This window comes from Dendrobates tinctorius, unplaced genomic scaffold (assembly GCF_039654945.1).
Source record: "Dendrobates tinctorius isolate UK_male_01 unplaced genomic scaffold, ASM3965494v1 ptg000016l, whole genome shotgun sequence".
In the NCBI taxonomy this organism is placed as follows: Eukaryota; Metazoa; Chordata; class Amphibia; order Anura; family Dendrobatidae; genus Dendrobates; species Dendrobates tinctorius.
In genome coordinates this window covers 12,940,532-12,965,530 of record NW_027361684.1, presented here as the reverse complement: position 1 = coordinate 12,965,530, position 24,999 = coordinate 12,940,532, and the positions used below count along the sequence as shown (strand labels likewise).

General features: G+C 42.5%; 1 protein-coding gene across 4 annotated transcripts in view; it reads right to left on the bottom strand.

Annotated features, from left to right (window-relative positions):
- The window catches only part of MYO18A (myosin XVIIIA), a 410,894-nt gene that overhangs the window by 140,381 nt on the left and 245,514 nt on the right, over window positions 1-24,999 (bottom strand). For all 4 annotated transcript variants that reach the window (XM_073565477.1, XM_073565478.1, XM_073565479.1 and 1 more), the window contains 4 exons: window positions 17,291-17,450; window positions 15,179-15,365; window positions 11,933-12,170; window positions 1,883-1,992 (listed from right to left, as the gene is read on the bottom strand). In XM_073565477.1, coding sequence (XP_073421578.1) covers window positions 1,883-1,992; window positions 11,933-12,170; window positions 15,179-15,365; window positions 17,291-17,450 — 695 coding nt within the window. The remainder of the gene's footprint in view (window positions 1-1,882; window positions 1,993-11,932; window positions 12,171-15,178; window positions 15,366-17,290; window positions 17,451-24,999) is intronic.

The window sequence follows — 24,999 nt, the reverse complement described above, 5'->3', positions numbered from 1 at the left end:
AATTGCACGCATCCAAACAATCCAACAAAACTGAAAGCTAAAATGTATTTCTGATCCAGATAGTCAGGTTGACAAACATAAAAACTGGATCTACCCCAACAATTCAGTAAATTGTAATTTGGCAAAGCCCGATGGTATTTACTGTCATCACCCTGATGTGCCGCTGCTGTGAAATGCAATTGTCGCTGCACGAGTTACAGAGAAAGACATCAAAGTGGAACAGGACATCCATATAATTTACTATAGAAATTCAATTCAGAAACATTGGGCCTGAGCCAGCAGTACCACAGGCAAAAAGCTGCATTCATTCCCTGAAAGCATTACCTGCTACAAGCTGAAAATCACTCATTCAACTAAGGGCATCATTTTACAAAAATCAAGCTGATGCCAACTCCTATCAGCAAAGCAAAAATTCTACAGATGTCGTCAAATTCTAGTACTGCGGGATGATGAGATGTCAAGAATATTGGACTATATTTAATACTAATAATATGAATATTTAGTAATAACATTACTCAGGTCTAGCTCAGTGCAGAGTCCATATGACCGCATGCTGCCTGCAGCCATCACACCAGCTTATTACATACCAATCTATGGAGTTTAATCACATTAGGATTATGTATGCAGAGAGCTCCCCCTAGTGGTTGCAGCAATCAGTCAGAATGATTTATTTAAAGGGAACCTGTCTGTCGACTTATGCTGCCCCAAACCACAGGCAGTATGGATCAGAGCCCAACAGTATGTCGCTCTGAAATGATCCGGCGTTTAGGAAAAAAATATAGTCTGAAGATCAGTCCAGGAATGTAGCCAAAGACGAAACTAATCGAGTGCTGTTCCAGTGATGGACAGTGTGATTCTCCTTAAATAAGTGTGATTCTCCTTAAATAAGAGACCTGTCTATCACCTGGAGTGGCGCATGAAAAATCCAGCTAGGGCAGCACTGGACTGGCTACTATCCCCGGACATATTTTAAAGACTATATTTTCTGTGAAATGCTGGAGTGTTTCAGAGAAAAACAAATGAATACAATCGTGCAGTCAGACATTGACTCATGCTGCTTGTGGTTAGGACAGCATGAATTGGCAAACAGGTTTCCCTTTAACTCTGGATTATGTGTAAGGAACCAGGAAATTTGCTAAAGAAAGAAAAGATTTCTAAACCTACAGAGCTACACACAAAAAAAACTTTAAAAATTAGGTGCAAAATTCAAGAAATAAAAACAAAACTGATGACCGCGATTCTGAACAGAATTTCTGAAAAAGTCTTTGGGATAATTTTAAGGATGTTTGACCATAAGGAAATCTGAAAAATTAAATTCCAGACAAAGAGAATTTGCCTTTAATTGGATATGTGAAAATCATATAAGTCTAAAGGACCTGGTCAAATTCGATAACTGATGGCTGAACACTCGTTTGGCTGACATCTAACTCTCATGACTCCCTCATAGATAGGATCGCTCGACCGAGCAGTCCTGAGTTCTTTACGAGGGAGCTACAGATCTAGACCTGGCACAGATGTATCCACCCTTAACTTAGCTTGATTTTTGCTATGGATTTCAATTCAGCTTGACACAAACTGATTAAATTATTGTCAACAAGCCTTAATGGGTTGCAATTCACTTCACAACCACTGGATGGCCACGCAGACATGAACAGCATAGACATCTTGTGACAGAGTATCAGAAAACCATGTCATGTTTAGTATTGTAGATAAAAGGTTTTTAATACCATAAAAGTTTACTGTGATACAAAGAGCATTTTTGCACAGTAAGCACCTATCTTCATTCTGTGCATAATGCCGGGCTTGGCCTCCTGGAGTAAAGTATTGTGTATACTGCCAGATGCCTCACAAGATTCAGTACTGCATAGTAATGGAAACATACCCTCTTTTCATCTGTAACAATATAGTTGCGCCCATGTTTCTTTGTAAGGTGAGGAACCAAGACGTCGAACCGTCTCCGGAATTCACAGAATACCATGTGATCTGGATAACCTACAAAACAGAAATACAACAGGACACATGATGACGACTATACTAATAGGTAATCATGTGCTGTATAAGTGAACACCACAAAGAGCTTTATGCAATAAAACAAAATTGTCCAGAATTTATTTATTTATGGAGCCCCCACACCTTTTTCCCCACTCTCCATCACTCTTCCATTTAAAAAAAAGGTTATTACATTGAGATTTAAAAAAGAAGCAATATATTCCTTTTAAATGGATATTTACTACGTGCTGGTCACAAAGGCTGTGATGTCACTCTAGGGATGTTTGTTATTCCAACCTACATGGTTTTCGGCCTGAACTCGAATAACCAATATACACATCATCACTGCTGAATATAGTATATGGGCAGTATGGAACCTCTAGGATCACGTACACACACACACACACACACACGCACACACACAATCCCTGTTCTCTCCCCTTCACAGAAGTGCAAAAACAGTTGGATCGCACATCCATGATCTCTGCTGTGCTGCTGCATTGGATCAGGAGCCCACCACACGAAGGAGTGACGAGGAGCCCACCACACGAAGGAGTGACGAGGAGCCCACCACACGAAGGAGTGACGAGGAGCCCACCACACGAAGGAGGGACGAGGAGCCCACCACACGAAGGAGTGACGAGGAGCCCACCACACGAAGGAGTGACGAGGAGCCCACCACACGAAGGAGTGAAGAGGAGCCCAACACACGAAGGAGTGACGAGGAGCTCAACATACAAAGGAGTGACGAGGAGCCCAACATACAAAGGAGTGACGAGGAGCCCAACACACGAAGGGAAGAGGAGCTCAAAACGAAGGAGTAAGGAGGAGCCCAACACAAAGTAGTGAGGAGCACAATCTCCGCTGTGTCTTGCATTGGATCAGGAGTCAAACATTAAGGCGTGAAAAGCACGATCCTCCTTGTGTCCTACATTGGATCAGGAATAAGGCATGAAGGAATGAGGAGCACGATCTCCGCTTTGTCCCACACTGCATTATGAATTGCGCTTGAAAAGTGAGTAGCACAACCCCAGCTGTGTCCCGCACTGGTTAGGGAATTGCACATGAAAGAGTGAAAAATGTGACCATTGTTCCATCTCCAGCTCTGCAAATGCAGATTATGGATGTGTTGAAACTCCAGGGAGTGGATTGAAATCCAGGAGACTCTCAGAGAAGCTGTCCAATGACCAAGCTATTCTGGTATACATTAGTGTGTGCCGACTTGTGACACAGGTCAACGTAGAATTGCAGTTCATGAATACAAGGGAATAACAAGTAGAACAACAAACAAACGGGACTAGCAGCATTTCATAGAATCGTAGAGTTGGAAGGGACCTCCTGGGCCATCTGGTCCAACCCCCTACTCAAAAGCAGGATTCGCTAAATTATCCCAGAAAGATGTCTGTCCAGCTTCTGTTTGAAGACTTCCATTGAAGGAGAACTCACCACCTCTCGTGGCAGCCTGTTCCAATCATTGATCACTGTCAAAAAGTTTTTCTAATATCTAATCTGCGTCTCCTCCCATTCAGTTTCATCCCATTGCTTCTAGTCTTTCCTTGTGCAAATGAGAATAAAGATGATCCTTCTACAATGTGACAGCCCTTGAGATATTTGTATATGAAAAAATATGAAATCTGGCACTCCCAATTGCAGAGAAAAGAATTTTCGTTTTATTCACAGCTTTAGTTTTCCACAAGACATTTATTGTGTAACGTTTCGGTCCTTAAAATGGACCTTCTTCAGACTAGATGTCATATAACAGAAAAAAATAAAGAAACAAAATATTATCAATACCTGAAGAATATATCACAAGTCATCAAAAAAAGCTGGTTTCCTTAATGAAACGAGAACCAACTGGGTCACATCTGATATAGTGCTGCATAGAATGACAAGTAGCTCACAAGTGAGTCAAACATACTTTAACCATAGCATACAAGAAAATATCATAACTACTTAATCACAGTAGAAAAATAGATGCAGGAATACTAAAACAGTACATTTAGATTAATATAGCATAGAAGACACGAGTTGAAAGTTTTATATCAAAAAATAAAAAATACTGGCGCAACCATTACATGGGTAAGTATAGTAATAATAGTCAATGATTGAATACACTCATGATATCAATAATTTCAATATGAATGCTATATTAAATAATAAATCATCATTCTCTGTATAGAATGGACCACACAAACTTGCAGAACATAATGATAACAGAATAGAGAAGGAACCAAAATTTAGAAGGGGTATGCAAGTACTTAGGGTACGTGCACACGCTGCGGAATCCGCTGCGGATTAATCCGCACGGATTTTGCAAAAACCGCAGATAATCCGCAGGTCAAAAGACCTGCGGATTATCTGCGGTTTTGCCTGCGGTTTGGTCCTGCGGATTCACTATCTCCACAATGGTGGAGATAGGAACCCGCAGCGGTTTCCGCAGAAAGAATTGACATGCAATTCTTTCTGCGGATTCAAAACCGCAGCAAATCCGCGCGGATTTTTCCGCAGCGTCAGCACAGCGTTTTTTTTTCCCCATTCATTTGAATGGTACTGTACACCGCAGCTAAAGCTGCTGCGGGTCCGCAGCGGCCAAAACCGCTGCGGAAACGCAGCGGATTCCGCAGCGTGTGCACACACCCTTAGGCTGAGTTCACACGTGGCGTTTTTTTCGCGTTTCCGCAGCGGTTTTAACCGCGCGATTTTGCCGCGAAAAATAAGCATCCCATGCATTCCTATGGGATTCCGCAATGCTGTGCTAATGCTGCGGTATTTACCGCGGCGGAATCGCTTCGCGGTAAAAACCGCAGCATGCTCATTAATTTGCGGAATCGCGGCGATCCTGCACCCATAGGAATGCATTGTTCCGCTTATTTCCCGCATGTGGCTGTGCACACCATGCGGAAAGTAAGCAGAACAATTGCGGATGGTACCCACAGTCCGGAGGAGAGGAGACTGTCCTCCGGGCTTTGGGTACCATATCCCTGTTAACAAAAGAATTTAAAATAAAAAATATTGTATTCTCACCCTCCGACGTCCCGCACAGCCTTCCCGCTTCTCTTCACACTCTCGTTCCCAGTAGTCCTTTGCGAAAATGCTCGCGATGACGTCCGTTCTCGCGGGATCGCGAAGTCTCGCGGTCATTCGCGCGACGTAATCGCGAATGACCGCGAGACGTCGCGATCCCGCGAGAACTGACGTCATCGCGGGCATTTTCGCAAAGGATTACTGGGAACGGATGCGCGGGACGTCGGAGGGTAAGAATAACACAGTTTTTTATTTTTTTTACATTCTATCTTTTACTACTGATGCTGCATAGGCGGCCTCAGTAGTAAAAAGTTGGTCACACTGTCAAACACTATGTTTGACGAGTGTGACCAACCTGTCAATCAGTTCTCCAAGCGATGCTACAGATCGCTTGGAAAACGCTAGCATTCTGCAAGCTAATTACGCTTGCAAAATGCTAGTTTTTCCGCGGGAAAATCGCGGGAATTTAAAATGCGATTTTCCCGCGGACTGGAATTCCGGAATTCTCGCGGTAATTTCCGCGAGAGTTCCGGTACGTGTGCACTTAGCCTTAATGTACAATATTAGAAAGGTTCATCAGAAAAATAAAAATAAAAAAATAAAAAATTCCAAAAAATAAAAAAATTTAAAGTAATAAAGAATATATTAAATAATACTGCAGAAAAAGGATAATGGCACAAAAGCCTTACCCTGGGAATAATCTTGTCAATGCTCACAAAAGACCTCGTGGGCCAGAGTAGCAGGGAGCAAATGTGAAAGAGCCGATCAAGTGGAGCTGTGAAGAGACATCAAATGAAAGTTGGCGCTATCCGGTGTATGTCATATCAATATGAAAAGGAGCGCCTTGAGATATTTGTAGACAGCTATTAAGTTTCCTCTCAGTCTTCTCTTCTGCAAGCTAGACATTCCCAAATCCTGCAACCTTTCCTCATAAGACAGGGTTTGCAGACCGGTCACCATTTTGGTCGCTCTTTTCTGAACTTGCTCCAGTTTGTTGATGTCTTTTTTAAAATGTGGCACCCAAAACTGGACACAGTATTCCAGATGAGGTCTGACCAAAGAGGAGTAGAGGGCAATAATGACTTCACGTGATCTAGACTGTATGCTTCTGTTAATACATCCAAGAATTGCATTTGCCTTTTTTGCTGCTGCATCACACTGTTGACTCATATTCAGTCTGTGATCTATTAGTATACCCAAGTCTTTTTCACATGTGCTGTTGCTTAGCCCTATTCCTCCCATTCTATCTGTAACATTTTTTACTTACCTAAAATGGCCATAACTACTGTGTCAATACATATAAAATACATTTTAAAGGTTGTAAAAATGTTTCAGAGATCTGGGAAAATTCTTAACCCCTTCACCCTCAAGCCTGTTTTCACCTTCATGACTACGTCAAATTTTACAATTCTGACAAAGGTCACTTTATGAGGTAATAACTCCAACGTTTCAATGGATCGCACTGAACAGTGGTAAAATGTTTTCGCCATGAGTTTCATTTAAAAGAAAAAAAAAAACGGTAATTTGTTTTTTTTTCTATTTAACCCCTTAGTGACAGCCAATTTGGTACTTAATGCCAAGCCAATTTTTTTACAATTCTTACCACTGTAACTTTGAGGTTATAGCTCTGGAACGGTTCAATGGATCCCACCGATTCCGAGATATTTTTTTTACCGCTAACATGAAGTACAGTATGTCACGAAAAAAACTATCAATATTACTTGCATTTATTTATGAAAAAAATTGAAATTTAGCAATTTTCAAACTTAATATTTGTGCCCTTAAATTATAGTCATATCACACAAAATAGTTAATAAATAAGATTTCCCACATGTCAACTTTACATCAGCACAATTTTGGAAAAATATTTTATTTTGTTAGGAAGTTATAAGGGTTAAAAGTTGACCAGCAATTTCTCATTTTGCCAACAAAATTTACAGACCCATTTTATTTTTTAGGGACCACCTCACATTTGAAGCGAGTTTGGGAGGTCAATATGACAGAAAATGCCCAAAAGTGACACCATTCTAAAAACTGCACCCCTCAATGTGTTAAAAACCACATTCAAGAAGTTTATTAACCCTTCAGGTGCTTCACGAGAACTAAAGCAACGTGGAAGGAAAAAATGAACATTTTACTTTTTTCACAAAAAAATTACTTTGGAACCAAACTATTTTCACAAGGGTATCAGAAGAAGATGGACCACAAAATTTGTTGTGCAATTTCTCCTGAGTACACCGATACCCTGTATGTGGGGGAAAGCCACTGTTTGGGCGCGTGGCAGGGCTCAGAAGGGAGAGAGGACAGTTTGCCTTTTTGAACCCAAAACTGGCTGGAATCAATGGGTCTATCACAGTGATTAAAATTAACTAATAGGAAAAATCTCTTATTGTTGCCAGGTGCCGGCTGGCAGATCTCAGCAGGCGCACTCATGCACCAGTCAAACAGCTGGAGGGACCGGGGGACATCACAGATACTGGGGAGGGGGGCTCGGGGGACAACATTTCGCTCTCCTCTAATGTGCTAGATCACATCAGAGGAGAGAGAAATAAATGGGAAATCTGACTTTTTTGCGGTACCCATAACTGCCGTCGTTAAAAGGCATATCAGCGGTTGTTAAGGGGTTAAACTAGAGTCATTTCACACAAAATAGTTAATAAATAACATTTCCCACATGTCTACTTTACATCAGCACAATTTTTGAAACTTTTCTTTTTGTTAGGAAGTTAAAAGTTGATCAGTGATGTCTCATTTTCCAACACAATTTACAAAACCTTTTTTTAGTGACCCCATCACATTTGAGGTGACTTTGAGGGGCCTATACGATAGAAAATACCCAAAAGTGACATGTTTCTATAAACTGCACCGACCTGGCGGATCTTCTTAAGGGCACAAAGACGTCAATGGCTAAATAGTCCTCTGAAGCGGAGATGGCCTTTCAGGAGTTGAAGCTCGCCCTATGTAAACAGCCGGTCTTGGTCACACCGGACTTCACTAAGCAGTTTGTGGTCCAGACTGACATCTCAGAGGTCAGGTAGGGTGCGACGTTGTCACAGGAAGTAAACGAGGAGGAACATCCAGTGCTATACTTAAGAAGAAAACTCTGCCTATGAGAAAAAATACGCCATCATGGAAAAAAAGTGCTTAGCCATCAAATGGGCAATTGAAACGCTGAGGTACTACCTGTTATGCCGTAAGTTTAGGTTAGAGTCAGACCATGTGCCCCTGAGATGGGTGAGGGAAAGGAAACGGAAGAATGCCTGGGTGAGTAGGTGTTTTCTGGTGCTCCAGGACTTCAGCTTCCACGTAGAGCATAGGCCTGAGATGCCCTGTCCAGACTTCCCTGCTTAGAGAGCAAAGGTGCCAAAACCCCTGACTTTGTGCAGAAGGGGGGAGGGATATGTGGCAAAGTCACAGGAAAAGTGCTGGAGGCGAAATGTGTCTCACTAAGGCTATTCGCTTCAGTGATTTGAAACCCAGATGTTTGTTCCAGCACACTATGTGTTGACAGTGGTTGGCCATTTTAAGGGCTGGGTTTGTGTGGAAAGTCATAGAGCGGGTGGGAAGCAGTCCACCTTATCTCCATCCCAAGGTGTGGTCAGGGGGTTTAATAGTTAGCCTCCTGAGGCATTTAGTATTCATTGTGTCTGGAGAGGCTAACTCCAGCGATGTGTTTGTGTTTTGGCCAACCTGAACCGTGTGTTTTTGCTAAACCCTGAGTGGGCAGATCCCTGCTACCACAAGGACTGTGCTTTATGTTACCACTTTGTTTTGTTTTTGTCAAAAAGGGCAGTGTTTATTTTGCCTTCACTAAGGTTTATATGCTGAGCTGAAGTAAGAGACAACAAAACTGGCACGACCTCTGTTTAAAGGCATGTGTCATCAGAAAATGACTTATTGTTTAAATCAGGTTTATGTATCACATGCATTTTCTCAATATATAAAAGTGCTCTCAGTGAGAGTGTGAGTTTCTTTCACTGAGAGCACTTTATATATTTTTTCTACTGGCTAACACGGTACCAAACCACTTTTTATGTACTTTCTCAAAATTTTTGGCAATTTTTCTTTCTTTCCTATCACAAACTTTATTTCAAAACCGAATTAGCAATCTTGCAATTTTCACATTGGCCACTAGGGCATTTCAGACTAGTACTTTTAGTCCTTTCAGGAAGAGTTTTCAGAAGGCTCATTATCAGCAGTGGCAGGATAACAATGACAGGTAATGCCTCTAACACAGTTGACAACACAAGATCCACCAATCACAATAAGTGATGCCACAGCTCACCTGCCACCCCCCCATCTTCACTATGACATTTGCACATACACATTAGATGCTTCAATACAAAAGATAGGGGCGGGATCTGTTCAATGTGGCTAATGTGTGTGTGTGTATCGTTTCTGGAAAAGATAGGAAGTATGGATTTAGTATATCCCCTGAATACATATATTTTATACAGCTTGGTTTTGATCACCTCTTCACAAGCAGTCAAGGAAAAAGGAGCTAGTGAATACATTTGTATTCTCATGACTTTACACCAAATTTTGGTTGGAAAAAAAGCAAAACAAAAAAAGAAAATTATTGGAAGCTCAGGACATTTATAAAAGGTCCTTAAATCTCTGCAACGATTTGTTTCACATATGCAAAGACCTGGAAGTGATAATGTAACAAGCGGGAGCGGCACTCAAGGCCATGTTTGTGCGGAGGTGTCTGCAAACATAACATGAAAACAACCTGAAATTCGTTTATACACGAGATTGAGGAGCTGAATGCGATTGTGTGTATGTGTGTAATTACATCAAGCACCGAGCTGGTTATTGGAAAAGCAGCTCCGGCTCGCAATTGTTTGAGAATTCCACTTCAATTGACTGTTGAGACCTGGACGCTTATGTTCTGTCTCCTAATCTGTCGCTGTCTATTGACTGATTCACCATCCAGCACCAGCTCAGTAGGAAGCCTGTATTGATCAAATTGCTCGGAGATGTACATCGATTTTTTTTTTTTTTTGAAGGGGGGGGTTGTTTGTTTATTTTACCAGGTTTTGTCTTTTTTCCCCTTTTTTTTTTTAAATCATAATGAGCAGCATTTTTAAATCCACAATCTTCGACTGACAAAGAGCGAGCGGAGAAGTACCCAGGTGATCCAGAACCCATTAGAGATGGGAAAATGGAAATTTTTAATTTAAAACAGGCTAGTGCCACTTGGACTGAGAGGGACATTTGTGTTATAAAACATGTGTCAGTATTAAAAAGGACACGGTCACCAAAATATGTGTTCTAAATGTACTGTACAAATAATATTGAACTATAGCCCAACAGCAGCCGCTGAAAGAGCTGATATAGCCCACTTAAAAGGACCCCCGGCCATGTATTATGTCCCTATTAAAGGGAATCACTTTCTGCTTATGATCTTGGAAATGCTATAGCATGAAGTATAATGCAAAGCTGCTACATGGCCAAGTAAGCCCCACCTCTTGCTGGTAAGTAAAGAATATGTTGTTCCTAACTGAAAACAGGCAAGAACTAAAAAGTGTTATAAGACAAGTGGTGGCAAGCAATACCAGGGTCAGGCTTGCAATGCTTTAGAACACGCTACATTTAAAGCGCCATTCCAGTGTTTGTTTGTTTTTTATTGTAGGGCTGAAGCGGTGCTTCTAATCTAAGGTCCCCGCCCCCAGACTTATACTTACCTGCGCCACTCTGGTTATCTTCTGGATCACCCAGCAGACACTGGATTGATTCCGCATAAGTGATATATATATATATATATATATATATACACATACATACATATATACACACATACATACACACGCGCATTCATAGTCACACATATGTATATCTTGTACAGCTGTAGAGATTTTTCATTTTATGTTTTTCGATTTTCTTGTCTGACAATAAAATGAGCATTTTGGATCCACTATAAAAGCAAGAGGTGAGATTTGCATGTATATAGTACGTTAGTGTTAAGTGTGCGAGAGAATTTCATATACTGCTAGTAGCAACCAGTAATTATTTTTTGGCTGCATGTTTAAAAAACGAGCACAAAAGCTTGACACCCCTAGACTTGCCACAACCGGACTTTAACACTGCGCGATATTCTGCTATAACCCAGTTCACTTACTTTGAAGCGGAGGATCTAGCATTCTAACATTTATATGATACGTACTAACATTTGCTGCAACTCATTAGTGGTCCGTGTGCTGAGAACCCCACTGAATGCACACAGATCTGCTCTGAAGTGCACAACTTGTCAGGCCGATGCAATGATGTAGCTCAGTGGAAAGTCTATGAACCCTTACTCTGTGTACAGGCTCATGAGCTCCTACACCTCTCGCGCCACTCAATGCAGGATCTCAGCTGTGCAATAAAAAGCTGCTTTTTGAGCAATTGAGCATTACCTATAACTGTACAAAAAAATTACAACACAAAAATTTAGCTACATTTCAACTTCAAGATCTACATTACACACCCTTTCCCTTTAGGAATTTTGTCTAAAATTATATATATAAAAAAAAACAAAAAAACACACAATGCCATTTTTTAGCAATAGATGGTCACCCATTTCTCCAAATATCTCCTCTTTTTACGTCTTTTCGTCACGCTCTGGCGTCAGTGTATTTGATGAAGAGTCAGGCCGAAATGTCATTTTTTTGTTACACTAGATTTGTGGAATAAATGACTCCATTGCTGTTTTCAATGATAAGGAAAAAAAAAACTAGAAAAATGTAGACAAGTGTGCACGGAGCCTTAATGCCATGATGTTTGGGGAGAAAGTCTCAGAAGTGGATGCATCGCGTAGAGCTTAGATACTCTGTTTCTCAAGTAGTTTCAGCTGATATATGGCAGAATTTCAGACACAAGCTTTAGCTGCAGACGTCAATAACCGAATGCTGGAATTTGTAATCAGTAGATAATTTACCTTGTCTATACATGCGAAGAGCATCCAACAGGCGGGACCCCCGAACCTGAGCTCGCAGCAGAGGAACATCGACTTGCATCAGCTCTGCATCACAACGTTCTCCTGACAGGTCTGACTCGCTGGAGCCAACCCGTGCAGATGGTACCAGCCGGGCCTCGCTGGTGAAGCACTCCGCTTTGGGCAGGAAGCAGTAGACAAAGTGAATTTTGGACTTCTTAATTGTGTCAATTAGAGCATCCTAAAAAGAACAAGAAAAACCAGAATTAATAAAGTCCACAAAGAACAGGGCAAGAAACTACAATTAGACCAGAGAAACAGATCCTTTTGAAAGATTAATAAGCAGAGTAATTATTACACATTCATCATTTCAGGACCAAGGAGGAAATGAATGTGTTTGCTGTAACAATAACTATCATGTCGGTCATGCAAAGCAATTAGATATTTTTTTGAAGCTGCCACAATGCCATGGGGAATTTTGCACATAATTTAGGTATGAGCAATCCTGTCCAAGTTTTATTACCATGCAGGTGGTACCACGTGGCTTATTATAATGGATGCAAACTGCAATAGTGGTGTCACGGGGTTACAGCGGCAGAGAGAAGCCAGAAGCCAACAGCGTCTGATTTCTCCTAATCCTGCACTGAACAGAAGCTCTTCATTTTCTTTTTAAACAGTGTAAATTTCTTTTGGAAGTACAGGGGTTAATCTGCCATATTGAGAGCTCTGGGAGCTAGAACTCTCAGCTGAGAATGGTTAGCCACCTCTATCCCCTATATAATCTGGGTCCTGACTAACACACATTGTCAGAGTTAGCTTATGCTGCATGACTGAGAGGATAGTAGTTGGTGGTTATAAGAGTAGGCGTTTGGTGGATTTAATCAGTGACTGTTGCTTGGTTTAGTGAGTGTGATAATTTCCCTTCTTCACTTACTTTTGTTTTACCCCATCCTCTGTTATATGTGAGCGTATATTTGTATGCCTGGTATTTTCCGTTTCCACTGTTCGTCTGGTTGTGTACTACGTTGCACTGCTCCCCTCTTCCTTGGGTGGGGGAGGGGTACAGACGGAGAGCAGATTCAGGAGATAAGACAAGGTATGTGGTCCCGGCATCTTTACCTTCAGAAGGAACCTAGGAAACAGGGCGTGCTAGGGCGCCCCCTATCGTTAGGGACATTGAAGGCGCCCCTGGTACCGGGTCATCTGACAACAGAGTCGTGACAAGTGTTTCCCTCCATGTTTTTAGATCATTTACATTTTATGAACTTCCACAAAGCAGGCAGGTTGTGGCGTCTACTCTGACATTGATATGTTGGTGACAAAGTGCAAAGCAAAAGTTTTAGGCAGGTGCTACGAAGTATAAATGCTTTCAAAACTAGAGAATGTATTAAAAAGTTATTGTTTTTATGCACTAACAAAATGCAAAGTGAATCGACAAAAGAAAACTTTAAAATCAAATCAATAGTTAGGCTATCCACCCTTTTGTCTTCAAAACAAAATCAAAGCATCAATTCTTCTGGATACACTTGCTCACAGTTTTTGAAGAAACTCAGCAGGAAGGTTGTTTCAAACATTTTGGAGAACCAACCACAGATTTTCTGTGGATGTCGCTCATGCAAATCCTTCTGTCTCTTCTTGTAAATCCAGATAGACTATGATGTTGAGATCAGGGCTCTGTAGGGCCATATCATCACTCCCAGGACTTCTTATTCTCCTTTATGTTAAAGATAGTTCATAATGACATTGACTGTATGTTTGGGGTCATTGTCCTGCAGCAGAATATATTTGATATCAAACACTTTCCTAATGGTATTGTAAGATGGATAACTATCTATCTGCCATGACCAAATCCAAACTGCATTTGCTGAAATGCAGCCGCAAACTTACAAGGAACCTCCACCATGCATTACTGCTCCTGCAGACACTCATTTTGCCGCTATCTAGCCCTTTATCAAACAAACTGCCTCCTCTTGCAAATATATATATATATATATATATATATATATATATATATATATATAATCAGTCCAGAGCTCCACCTGTCATTTTTCTGCCCCCCAGTTCCTATATGTATTTTTTTTTTACTCCTAGTTGACTCAGTTGTCCTTATTTCCATGTTGAATGTTTGTTTTTTTGGCCAAAATTCCTCCATGAAGAATTCAATGCTGGCCAGATTTCTCCAACCAGTAGTTGGGGGGTAGCTAGGTCCCATTGGTTGCTGCCAGTAATGAGCTGATGGCACTGCTTGACATCTTCCAATTTAAAGGGAACTCAGCATGAGTCTTTCCTTGGCGGACCACTGCATCTACGGTCCTCAACTTTGCCTGTTTCTTCAAAAGCACTTGAACAGAAGTTTTGAATCCTCAGTCTGTTTAGAAATGTTTGCCTGGGGAGACTTTGCTGGTGCAGTATAACTGCCTTGTGTCTTGTTGCTGTGCTCACTCTTGCCATGGTGTATGACCTGTGGCATGAAATAGTCTTCCACAACCTCAACTTTGTAGTAGAGTTTGGCTGTTCCTGACCCAGTTGTAAGCCTCCTGCAAATCTTTTTCTGTATCAGTTAATTACAGTTTCAACCTACCTATTTATTTAGCTCACTTATATAGCACCATTAATTCCACAGTGATTTTTCAGACAACAACATCCTATTAAAAATGGTGAAAATTATCACCTGTTTGAAATAATTGTCTATCCTACAAGATCGCTGACTGAAGTATAGCTAGAAGAATAGATGCGATTTTAAAACCAAAGCACAGTCACAGCAAATATTGATTTAGATTTCTTTTATTCATTGGCAAAAATAAGCCACTAACACTTCTATTTAAAAAAAAAAAAAACATTCTTACTTTGCAGCATTTATTCCCATACCTGCCTCTATATTCTACACACATATACAGAACAAATGTATTATATACACTAATATACACATATACAATGGTTTATGTACCCTTCAGAAGTTTCCAGTTGCATACATATGGCCTAAAACTACATCAGAATTACAAACAAGTCTTAAAAAGTAGATATAAAAAGAAATAAATCAACCAAATGAGTCAAAAATATTAGACTTGTCATTTTTGCATTGAGCAAAGGTGATCCAATATCACCTGTCTGAGTGGCAAAAGTATGTGAACCTTTAGAAAAAGTAGATAATTCGAGGTTAACCCTAGAATCTGGTGTGTTCAACCAATGGAATGACAAGAACCATTATATATACACACATACTGTACAGCATAGAACATTTTCACTTACTACTTGAAGTTTAATCTGAATACACAGCGACTTCTTCTTCACAGCTGCCACGCCAGTCGTAAATGTCTTTCGCATGCTGGTGGCTCTGCGGAGGGCCAGCTGGGACCCCCCCTCCAGGCCAGCTACTGAACCCGATAAGACTGTTGCTGTGCCCGTTCTGCCAGCAAATAAGCTGCTAATTATTTTCCTGCGGGTGAGTAAGAACACGATTTAAAACTATACATGTTTTACAAAAATAACATTTTATTTTCAGAAAAGTTCACTAAACAATGGTGAATCATATTAAAATATGTCAAGATGGAAGTATCCGCACTACACAGTCACTGACTTTCTACTGGCAACTTTTCTTTGCACATAATTTTAAGAAGGAATTCATTCGATTTTACCCCATCCGAGACCACCCAAGATACTTTTGGCCCTCCATTTTATATACAGGCACACACAAGCTTTTTCATGTTATTTTAGTCCCATGCCATCTATTTCCCTTACATACCTATGTATACATACACACCTATCATGAGCTTTTATGACATTTTTATTATTATTTTTATTATTATTATTATTATTATTATTATTATTATTATTATTATTATTATTATTATTATTATTATTATATTAGTGCCATTTATTCCATGGCGCTTTACATGTGACATCCCGTTCTAGAACCATACGCATTAATAGGGAGTTGGTCCTACTCTTCTAGGAAGGCTTTCTACAAGATTTAAGAGGGGATTTTTGTCCATTCATTCAGAAAAGCATTTATGAGGTCAGACACTGACGTTGGATGAAAAAACCTGGCTCGTAATCTCTGTTCTCGTTCACCCCAAAAGTGTGATGAGGTCATCGATCAGGGCTCGGAGCGGGATAAACAAATCCTTCCACATCAAACTTATCCAACCAAGCCTATATGGACCTCGCTTTGAGCACTGGGACACAGTCATGAAGGAATAGAAAAGGACCTTCCCAAACCTGTTCCCACAAAGTTGGAAGCAAACAAATGTCCAAAATGTCTTGGTATGATGATGCATTAAGATTTCCCTTTACTAGAAATAAGGGTCCTAGGTCAACAACTGAAAAGCAACTAATAGCATTACCCCCCCTTCAAAGAATAGTGCCAGCTGGCAAAATGCAGTCACGCAGGTAACGTTCTCCAAATCCAAACTCAACCATCAGATGCCATATAGAGAAGCTCGATTTGTCCCTCCACAGAACATGTTTTCTGTTGCAGTCTGCAGTGGTTGCTTTACACTACCCTATCCAGCATTTAACATTGTGCTTGGTGATGTAAGGCTCGCAAAACCATGTTTTGATGTTCATGACAGAGGAAGTTTGGAGGTCTTTACGAACTATAACTATGTAGTCTGTAACTCTGTAGCGGAGTTGCAGTGGTTCCTAAACACTTCCACTTTTCAAGAATACCGCTCACCATTAATTATGAAAGGCCATCCCTCCTAAATATTACATAAACTGTTGCAATAGTAGCTCCTATTATAGTTAAAGGTGTTGTCCACTACTCGGACAACACCTTCTAAATCTCGATGTTTTTCCCCTAGTAAAATAAGAACACAAACTGACATCCGGCGGCAGCACTGTTCCAGCACTGTCAGCACTGACTCTTCCGGGGCTCGCATGACATTGTTATGTCACGCAATCACCGCAACCAATCACTCTCTTCTCTTTGGACAAATCAATACATCTAGAAGAAATGGGAAAGCAGCCACAGCTCTGACTTCCTCCAAAGGTCAATTACATCCGTAGGAGAGTGAAGCCAGTGCTGATTGACTGCAGGGATCGCATGACGTAGTGTCCTGTGATGCCCAAAAGAGCCAGTGCCAATAACGCTGGAATGGCACCAGCACTGAAGTGTTATTTTCTCTCTAGGTGAAAAGAAGGAATTCCATTAGTTCACTTCAACTTTCATATAAAAAGAACTGATTGGGACTCTCAAATATATACAATTTATTATATTTTTTGATAGTGCATTGTCACTCTTCAATCAGCAGATCGTGGTGCAATATTAATAAACTGTCAAAAAAGTAGGAAATAAATTCACAGAAATAACGAAAGGTTGTGATTTTTCAACCCCTGGCATAAGTCTTAGAATTATCTTACTTCTGGGAATCTTGCAGCAAGCTAGCGGCATTCTGCGAGGCTGGGTTTTGTTTGACATAGTTTAACCATCCGGTAGCGTCATATTCCACCCAGTTAGTGCCATAGGAGTGCCCCAGCAAGAAGTGATGTTCTTTATTGCTTCGGAGTAAAGGTTTTTTACCTGTGCATGAATAAAAGTATAAATCACAACACAAGTAGCAAAAAGCACAAGTCATTTCATAACTTAATGAAAAAGGATCCAAGATCTCTACATGTTGAGATCTTCCAAACAAAACATTACCTGGACCCAAAAATGTATTTATTTTTAAGATTCTTACCTTAAATTGCACTTTATCCCATATTAAACCCATTACTAGAACTGGCAAATCACCATAATTGCCGACAAATATCCACAGACTTGCTTGAGAATTACAACCCTTGAGGGATGATGGGCTCTTAATGCCTTTTGTAGGGTCCTATACAAAAGTTTGACTTTTATCTTTAGATATAGTTTGGGAAAACTATCATTATACATCATTTCCTCCAGTGCTGACATACAGAAGAAAAGGGGAAATGCTCTGCTTCTGTCACATGAGGCCAATTACTCTCAAAAATGCTGCATGCCCTCTGTCAGAGCCAACGTGATTGACAGATAATCATATGAATGGCTTTTTAGTTGGAAAAGAGTAGAAATGATAGAAGCCTACGTGCTGACTTGAATAATTTGAGGAGTATTTGGGGCTAAAAATCATTTTTACAATTTGGATTTATGAAAACCTTTGCATCTTTTTTTTTTTTTTTTTTTTTTTACAGACTTTTGTTTGTCTGCACATTCAATTTTGATGGGGTCTGTGGTCATAAATCTTTTGAAAGGAGATAAGCAGGGGTGGGATTCAGCCGGTTCTCCCCAGTTCGGTGGAACCGGTTGTTAAAAAAGCAGCCGGTTCCCCGAACCGGGGAGATTCACAGCCGCGATCCGGAACAGTGTGCGGCCGTGCCCTCTTTTCTGTGACGCGGCCGGCATCAAATACAGCCGCCCGCGTCACAGTATATCGGGTAGGGAGCTGTGTACGGCCGTCACACAGCTGACAGCTGCACAGCTTCCACTCCCTCTACTTCCGGGTCAGGTGTCGGGCCTGCGTGATGACGTCATCGCGCAGACGCCGACATGTACCTGGACGCTGGCTGCAAAGAGGAGCTGCTGGGGAGCGGTTGTGAGGCAAGTATGGGAAACTTTTTATTTTTAAATGAATTCAGTGGGTGAGGGAGCAGCTATACATGATGGAGGGGGGTAAAAATGGCAGCACATGATGGAGGGGGGTGCGGGGGCTGTACATGATGGAGGGGGGTGAATGGGGCTGCACATGATGGAGGGGGGTGAATGGGGCAGCTGTACATGATGGAGGGGGGTAAATATGGCTGCACATGATGGAGGGGGGTGAGGGGGATGTACATGATGGAGGGGGGTGAGGGGGATGTACACGATGGAGGGGGGTGAATATGGCTGCACATGATGGAGGGGGGTGAATATGGCTGCACATGATGGAGGGGGGTGAATGGGGCAGCTGTACATGATGGAGAGGGGTGAATGGGGCAGCTGTACATGATGGAGAGGGGTGAATATGGCTGTACATGATGGAGGGGGGTGAATGGGGCTGTACATGATGGAGGGGGGTGAATGGGGCTGTACATGATGGAGGGGGGTGAATGGGGCTGTACATAATGGAGGGGGGTGAATGGGGCTGTACATGATGGAGGGGGGTGAATGGGGAAGCATATGATGGAAGGGGGTGAATGGGGTTGTATATGATGGAGGGGGGTGAATGGGACTGCACATGATGGAGTGGGGGGAGTGAGGCTGTACATGTAGTGGGGCTATACATGTAGTGGGGCTGTACATGATGGAGTGGGGCTGTACATGATGGAGTGGGGGGAGTGGGGCTGCACATGATGAAGGGGGAGTGGGGCTGTACATGGAGTGGGGGGGGAGTAGGGCTGTACATGATGGAGTGGGGCTGTACATGATGCAGTGGAGGGAGTGGGGCTGTACATGACAGAGTTGGGTTAGTGGGGCTGCACATGATGAAGGGGGAGTGGGGCTGTACATGATGGAGTGGGGCTGCACATGATGAAGGGGGAGTGAGGCTGTACATGATGGAGTGCGGCTACACTTGATGGGGGGTAAGGGGAATTGCAAATGATGAAGGGGGACTGCACAGGATGAAGTGGGGGGTAAGGGGGACTGCACAGGATGAATTGGGGTTAAGGGGGACTGCACATGAATTGGGTAAAGGGGACTGCACATGATGTGGGGGTAAGAGTGACTGCACAAGATGAAGTGGGGGGGTAAGGGGGACTGCACATGATGAAATGGAAGGGGGCGGCAAATGATGAAGGGGCACAGCAGATGAAGTGAGGGGTGATAGGGGACTGCAACGGATGAAGTAAGGGGACTTCAAATTAAAGTGGGGGGACTGCAAATGATGATGTGGGGGAGAGGACGGGGGGACCGCAAATGATGATGTGGGGGAGAGGACGGGGGGACCGCAAATGATGAATTCCGTGTGAGTGACGGGGCACAGCAATTTAATTCAAGGTGAGGGGGTGAGGAGAGCAAATAATGAATTGAAGGTGGGGGGTGAGGAGAGCAAATGATCTATCTGGAGAACAAATAAAGAATTTTGAGTGTGGGGGAGTAAGTGATGTACTGAATGTGGGGTAATGAACAGAGGGTGGGAGAGAAAGACATGACAATGAATTGAGGTGGGAGGGGCAAGTACATATAATGAATCGAGGTTAGGGTAAGAGCAGGAGGTACATAGTGGGGGGCGTTGAGGTTGAAGTGCCTGGTAATGAATTAGGGGAAAGAGTACAGGTGCTAATTTATATATTAAATGGGGAAAGTGGCATTTATAGTTAGTAGGTGCACAGTGGTGGATTATAACTTATATTTGGAATGGTGGGTTACATAATAACCAATTATGTATTAATGGTGGGTGCACGTCTGTATTCAGATGTGGAGTGTAGAAGAAAGGGAAAAAGTGGGGAATGTGCTCTGGAAGCCGTGCTCTAGGTAATTGTTATTTCATGCAGAGACGAGTCCTGGCTGGAAGAAGTGATGGTGGTCTGTGCTGGATGAAAAAGAAAAGCTAAGATGAAGGACTTCAGCTAGAGACGTCATTGGTGAGTCAGTGTGTTACTTGTACACCGACGGTAAATACAGAGTTTCTGTATACAATTGCACTTAGCATTGTGTTTTTAATTAATGATCAGTATTGTAGTATTCAGTCACTATCTGGTGGTAATATGTTGTCTGGTCATGGTGTGGCGCTATTTGTTCCTTGTATGTGGTATTATTCAGTCACTATGTGGTGGTAATATGTGGTCTAGCCATGGTGCGGCGTTTTGTTCCTTGTATGTGGTATTATTCTGTGACTGTGGTGGTAATATGTGGACTGGCCATGGTGTGGCGGTATTTGTTCCTTGTATGTGGTATTATTCTGTGACTATGTGATGGTAATATGTGGTCTGGCCATGGTATGGCGGTATTTGTTTCATTTGTTCCTTGTATGTGGTATTATTCTGTGACTATGTGATGGTAATATGTGGTCTGGCCATGGTATGGCGGTATTTGTTCCTTGTATGTGGTATTATTCGGTGACTATGTGTTGGTAATATGTGGTCGTAATATGTGGTCTGGCCATGGTGCGGCGGTATTTGTTCCTTGGATGTGGTATTATTCGGTGACTATGTGGTGGTAATATGTGGTCTGGCCATGGTGCGGCGGTATTTGTTCCTTGTATGTGGTATTATTCGGTGACTGTATGTGGTATTATTCGGTGACTGTATGTGGTATTATTCGGTGACTATGTGGTGGTAATATGTGGTCTGGTCATGGTGTGACGATATTTGTCCCTTGTATGTGGTATTAATGGTTGTTTAAAAAAACTGAAAATGTATGTGGCTCATTCCCTTAAAGAAAAATACATAAACACGGGTATTACATACCAGGTAATGTGTTTTTTCATGAGACATGACGGCACCACGAGAGGGGATCCGCCCAATGAGGACATGAAACCTTCAAGATAAAAGGGGCGGCTCCTCTCTCCGCATCAGTTGTTTTACAGAGCACGAGAGGAACTCCGCAGGTAAGTGTACATATAAATAATACATTGTTTACACTACTAAATTTCTGACACCCAAGGGAGTGTATAATGCTAATAATGCACCCAACTAATGATGTGATCAATAGGGAGGGAATATAAGGGTGCCGTCATGTCTCATGAAAAAACATATTACCAGGTATGTAATACCCATGTTTTTCCATTCTACATGACGGCACCAAGAGAGAGTTACAGAGATTTGTATTCTCTTAGGGAGGGATCACTGCTTGTAACACTCTTCTCGCAAATATGAGATCAGAGGTAGCAAATAGGTCTAACCTATAATGTCTGACAAAGGTAGACGGAGCGGACCAAGTAGCCGCTTTACTGAATTGGTAAATGGGAGCGTCTGCTCTCTCCGTCCAGGAAGTCGTCACGGCCCTCGTGGAGTGGGCTTTTAGGCCTTCTGGAATAGCCCTGCCTATACTGTTATCTGCTGGCATAATGACCTTTCTCACTCATCTAGCTATAGTTTGTCTAGAGGCTTTTAAGGCCCCTCCTTGCCCCCTTGGAATGAGACAAATAATGCCCCCTGTTTTCTCCAAGGTCTCGTAACCTCCAAATACTGCAGGAGACATCTCCTCATATCTAGGCCATGAAGCCTCTCCTCCTTCTGGTCGTTAGGGTCAGGACAAAAGAGATGGTAAGGTTATCACCTGAGCCCTATGGAATTTTGATATTACCTTGAGAAGGTATACCGGATCTAATTTTCAACACAACTCTATCATCTATGGTCCGAGTGTAGGGAGGGTCCTGTTGATAATGCTAGTAACTCCTCAACCTACTGGCCGACGCAAGCGCCTTTAATAAGGCTGTTTAATGTTAGAATCCCTATCTAATGTTGTGCTTTTAAATGGCTCCAACGGACTCTGTCAAAGATGACAGGACTAAATTTAGATCCCAAGGAGGAGGAGAAGAGGACAGACAGAGTCAGCTCTAGTACACGCCTGGATAAACCTGGCCACCCACCTATTGTTTGTCAGGTCACAGCTGAATAAGGCTGCCAGGGCTGAGACCTGTACTTTGAGGGTACTGACAGCTAACCCCAATCCTAAACCTTTCTGCTGAAAATTCCAGTATTGCCACTATTGGGACTTTCCCTTCCCATATTGGGTCTGAGGTAGATAAGAATTTTCACATATCCTCCTACAAAAATTTTTTTGTAGTCACTGGTTTTCAGCCACTGAGTAAGGTGGATATTAACGCTACTGAGAATCCCTTTTCCTCTAGTAGTGACCTTTTAAATTTCAGGCTGTCAACTGCAGCCCAGATCTCTGAGGGACGCTGTGTTAGAGGGTCCTAGACCTCTGTCACTGACATTACTCTCAGCCAATAGAACCATGGCCTTACCGGCCAAAAAAAAGGGCTATCAAAATCACTCTGGCTCTGTCCTCCCTGATCTTCCTCAGAACCGCTGGTATGAGGCATATTGGAGGGAAGGCATACATGAGACCTGATGTCCACTCTATCCTGAAGGCGTCTACTGACGATGGTCTGTCCGCTGGACTTAGGGAGCAGAATTTCTGAACCTTCCTGTTGGCTTTTTTGAGGCAGAGAGATCTATACTGGGATTTTCCCACATGTGTCCTATCCGTTGAAAAACTGATTCTTTTTGGTACTATTTTCCTTGCCTCAAGTGGTTCCTGCTCAGACAGTCTGCCTTCAGGTTGTCTGTACCTCGGATATGCAGGGCCGATAATGAGAGGGACTGGTGTTCTGCCAGAGTCATGATCCGGCATCAATGCTGTTTAGCGGAGGCCCTTTGACAAGAGCAGTCACCTTCAGCCTGAAAGGGCCAGTGATTATCTGCCTCAAGGACTGAGAACGGTTGTTTCCCTGGTGGTTTACCTATGCAACCACTGCTTAGTTGTCCTGATAGGACTCTCACGTGGTGTCCACTTTAAGTGTGGTAACAATTCCTCTGGCGTTTTTTCGATTGTTAGAAGTTCTCAATCGTTCGAGGATAGATTCTTTTCCTCCTGGGCCCAGGAATCCTGGAGCCATAATGTGTCTAGGTGGGCTCCCCACCGCCAAGGACTAGTGTCCGTTGTGACCACCTTGGAGGCAGTGTGTGTGTGTGTGTGTGCCGGGTACTCCCCTTGGAGAGGACTATCTGTAACCACCACCTGAGTGACTGGAGTACAGAGTCCGGAAGGGTGAGCTTTTGCTCTAACCTTCCGTGCAGTTCACATACCTTTACAGTTCCTTTTTATGGAACTGGGCCCATTTCACTGTTGGTATGCCAGAGGTGAGGGACCCACACACCAACATAGTCCTCCACAGAGCTATCTCTGGCTTTTTTTTTTTTTATCTCCCTTGTCTTCCTCTGGGAGGTGATGCTCCTGCTCCACTGAGTTCATTGTTAACCTCAAAAATTTCTAGATCATTGCTGGATCCAGTTTGATTTTTTTTTTTTTTTTTTGAGGTCCAGCTGCCATCCTAACATCTATAGTGTTTTCATCACTAATCTGACTTGATCTTGACTGTAAGGGAGATTTCTTCCCCATTATCAAGAAGTTGTCCCGATAGGGTATCATCAGAGCATCTTTCCTTCTGAGGTGCGCTGTGATTTCTGCGATTAGCCTTGTGAAAACTTGAGGGCTATCACTACTGCACAGGGCAGGACCCTGTATTGGAAGTGACACTACTGAGACCCATCCGGACTGTCACTGAGACGTATATGGCCTTATTGCCGGATCTGGTGATAAGTGTTCATGAGATCTCGGAACGGTTATATAACATTCGAGGAAGGAGGAATTCTACTGCTCCTTATTGTCTCCACTGGGATTATCAGATACCTATTGAGGTCTTTTCAGAATTATAATTGACCTCCAGGAACTTATCTGGGCTTCTATCGAAATCTTTTCCAGGACATGTTTGTCTAGGAGTGAGGTTGTTTCCCCTTCCAGACTGTCTTTCTTTGAGAGGATTGCATATGTCCTCTTGGAAGCCAGTGGTGGAACCTTAACTCTAGACCTGATCCCACAATTTGCCAGATCAAGGTGTTAGACTAGAACCTCTCCCAAGCTGGGAGGAAGTGCACCTGAGAATGCCTGTCACTGGAAGGGTTTTTTGGTGTCTATAGAGGATTTGCTAAAATAGAAGCCTCACCCACCTATGGATCTTTTGTCAGAGCTGTTTCTGTCTCGATCCTTATATTGCCATCTCCTGGATTTCCGGCCCTTCCGAAAGGTGCGCCGAAAGAGGCCTGAAGATGGCTGTCTTTTGGGAAAATTTTATTTTTTGTTGTCGGTTTTCCCTTATAAGTCATCCAATGTCTGACCAAAATAGGAAATTTCCTTCACACGGTAAAGGGCAGTTACATCTTTGCCTGGGTGCCCCCCAGCCAGCATTTAAGCCATCCTGCACAGTGTAGTACATTAGCTAAAGTTCTTTGTGCTTGTGGGCTGGTCTCCCCTTCCGGTCCCAGCCCAGCCTCAAGCTGCATTGTTGACACCACCTGACGTATGCAGTCACGCTCAGCCTAGAATGGCCGGTGGCCTAATTTGCTGTATAGCCTTGCTGAATCTGGCTGAAGTTTCAGCTAGGAACACTGCCGATGCTCTT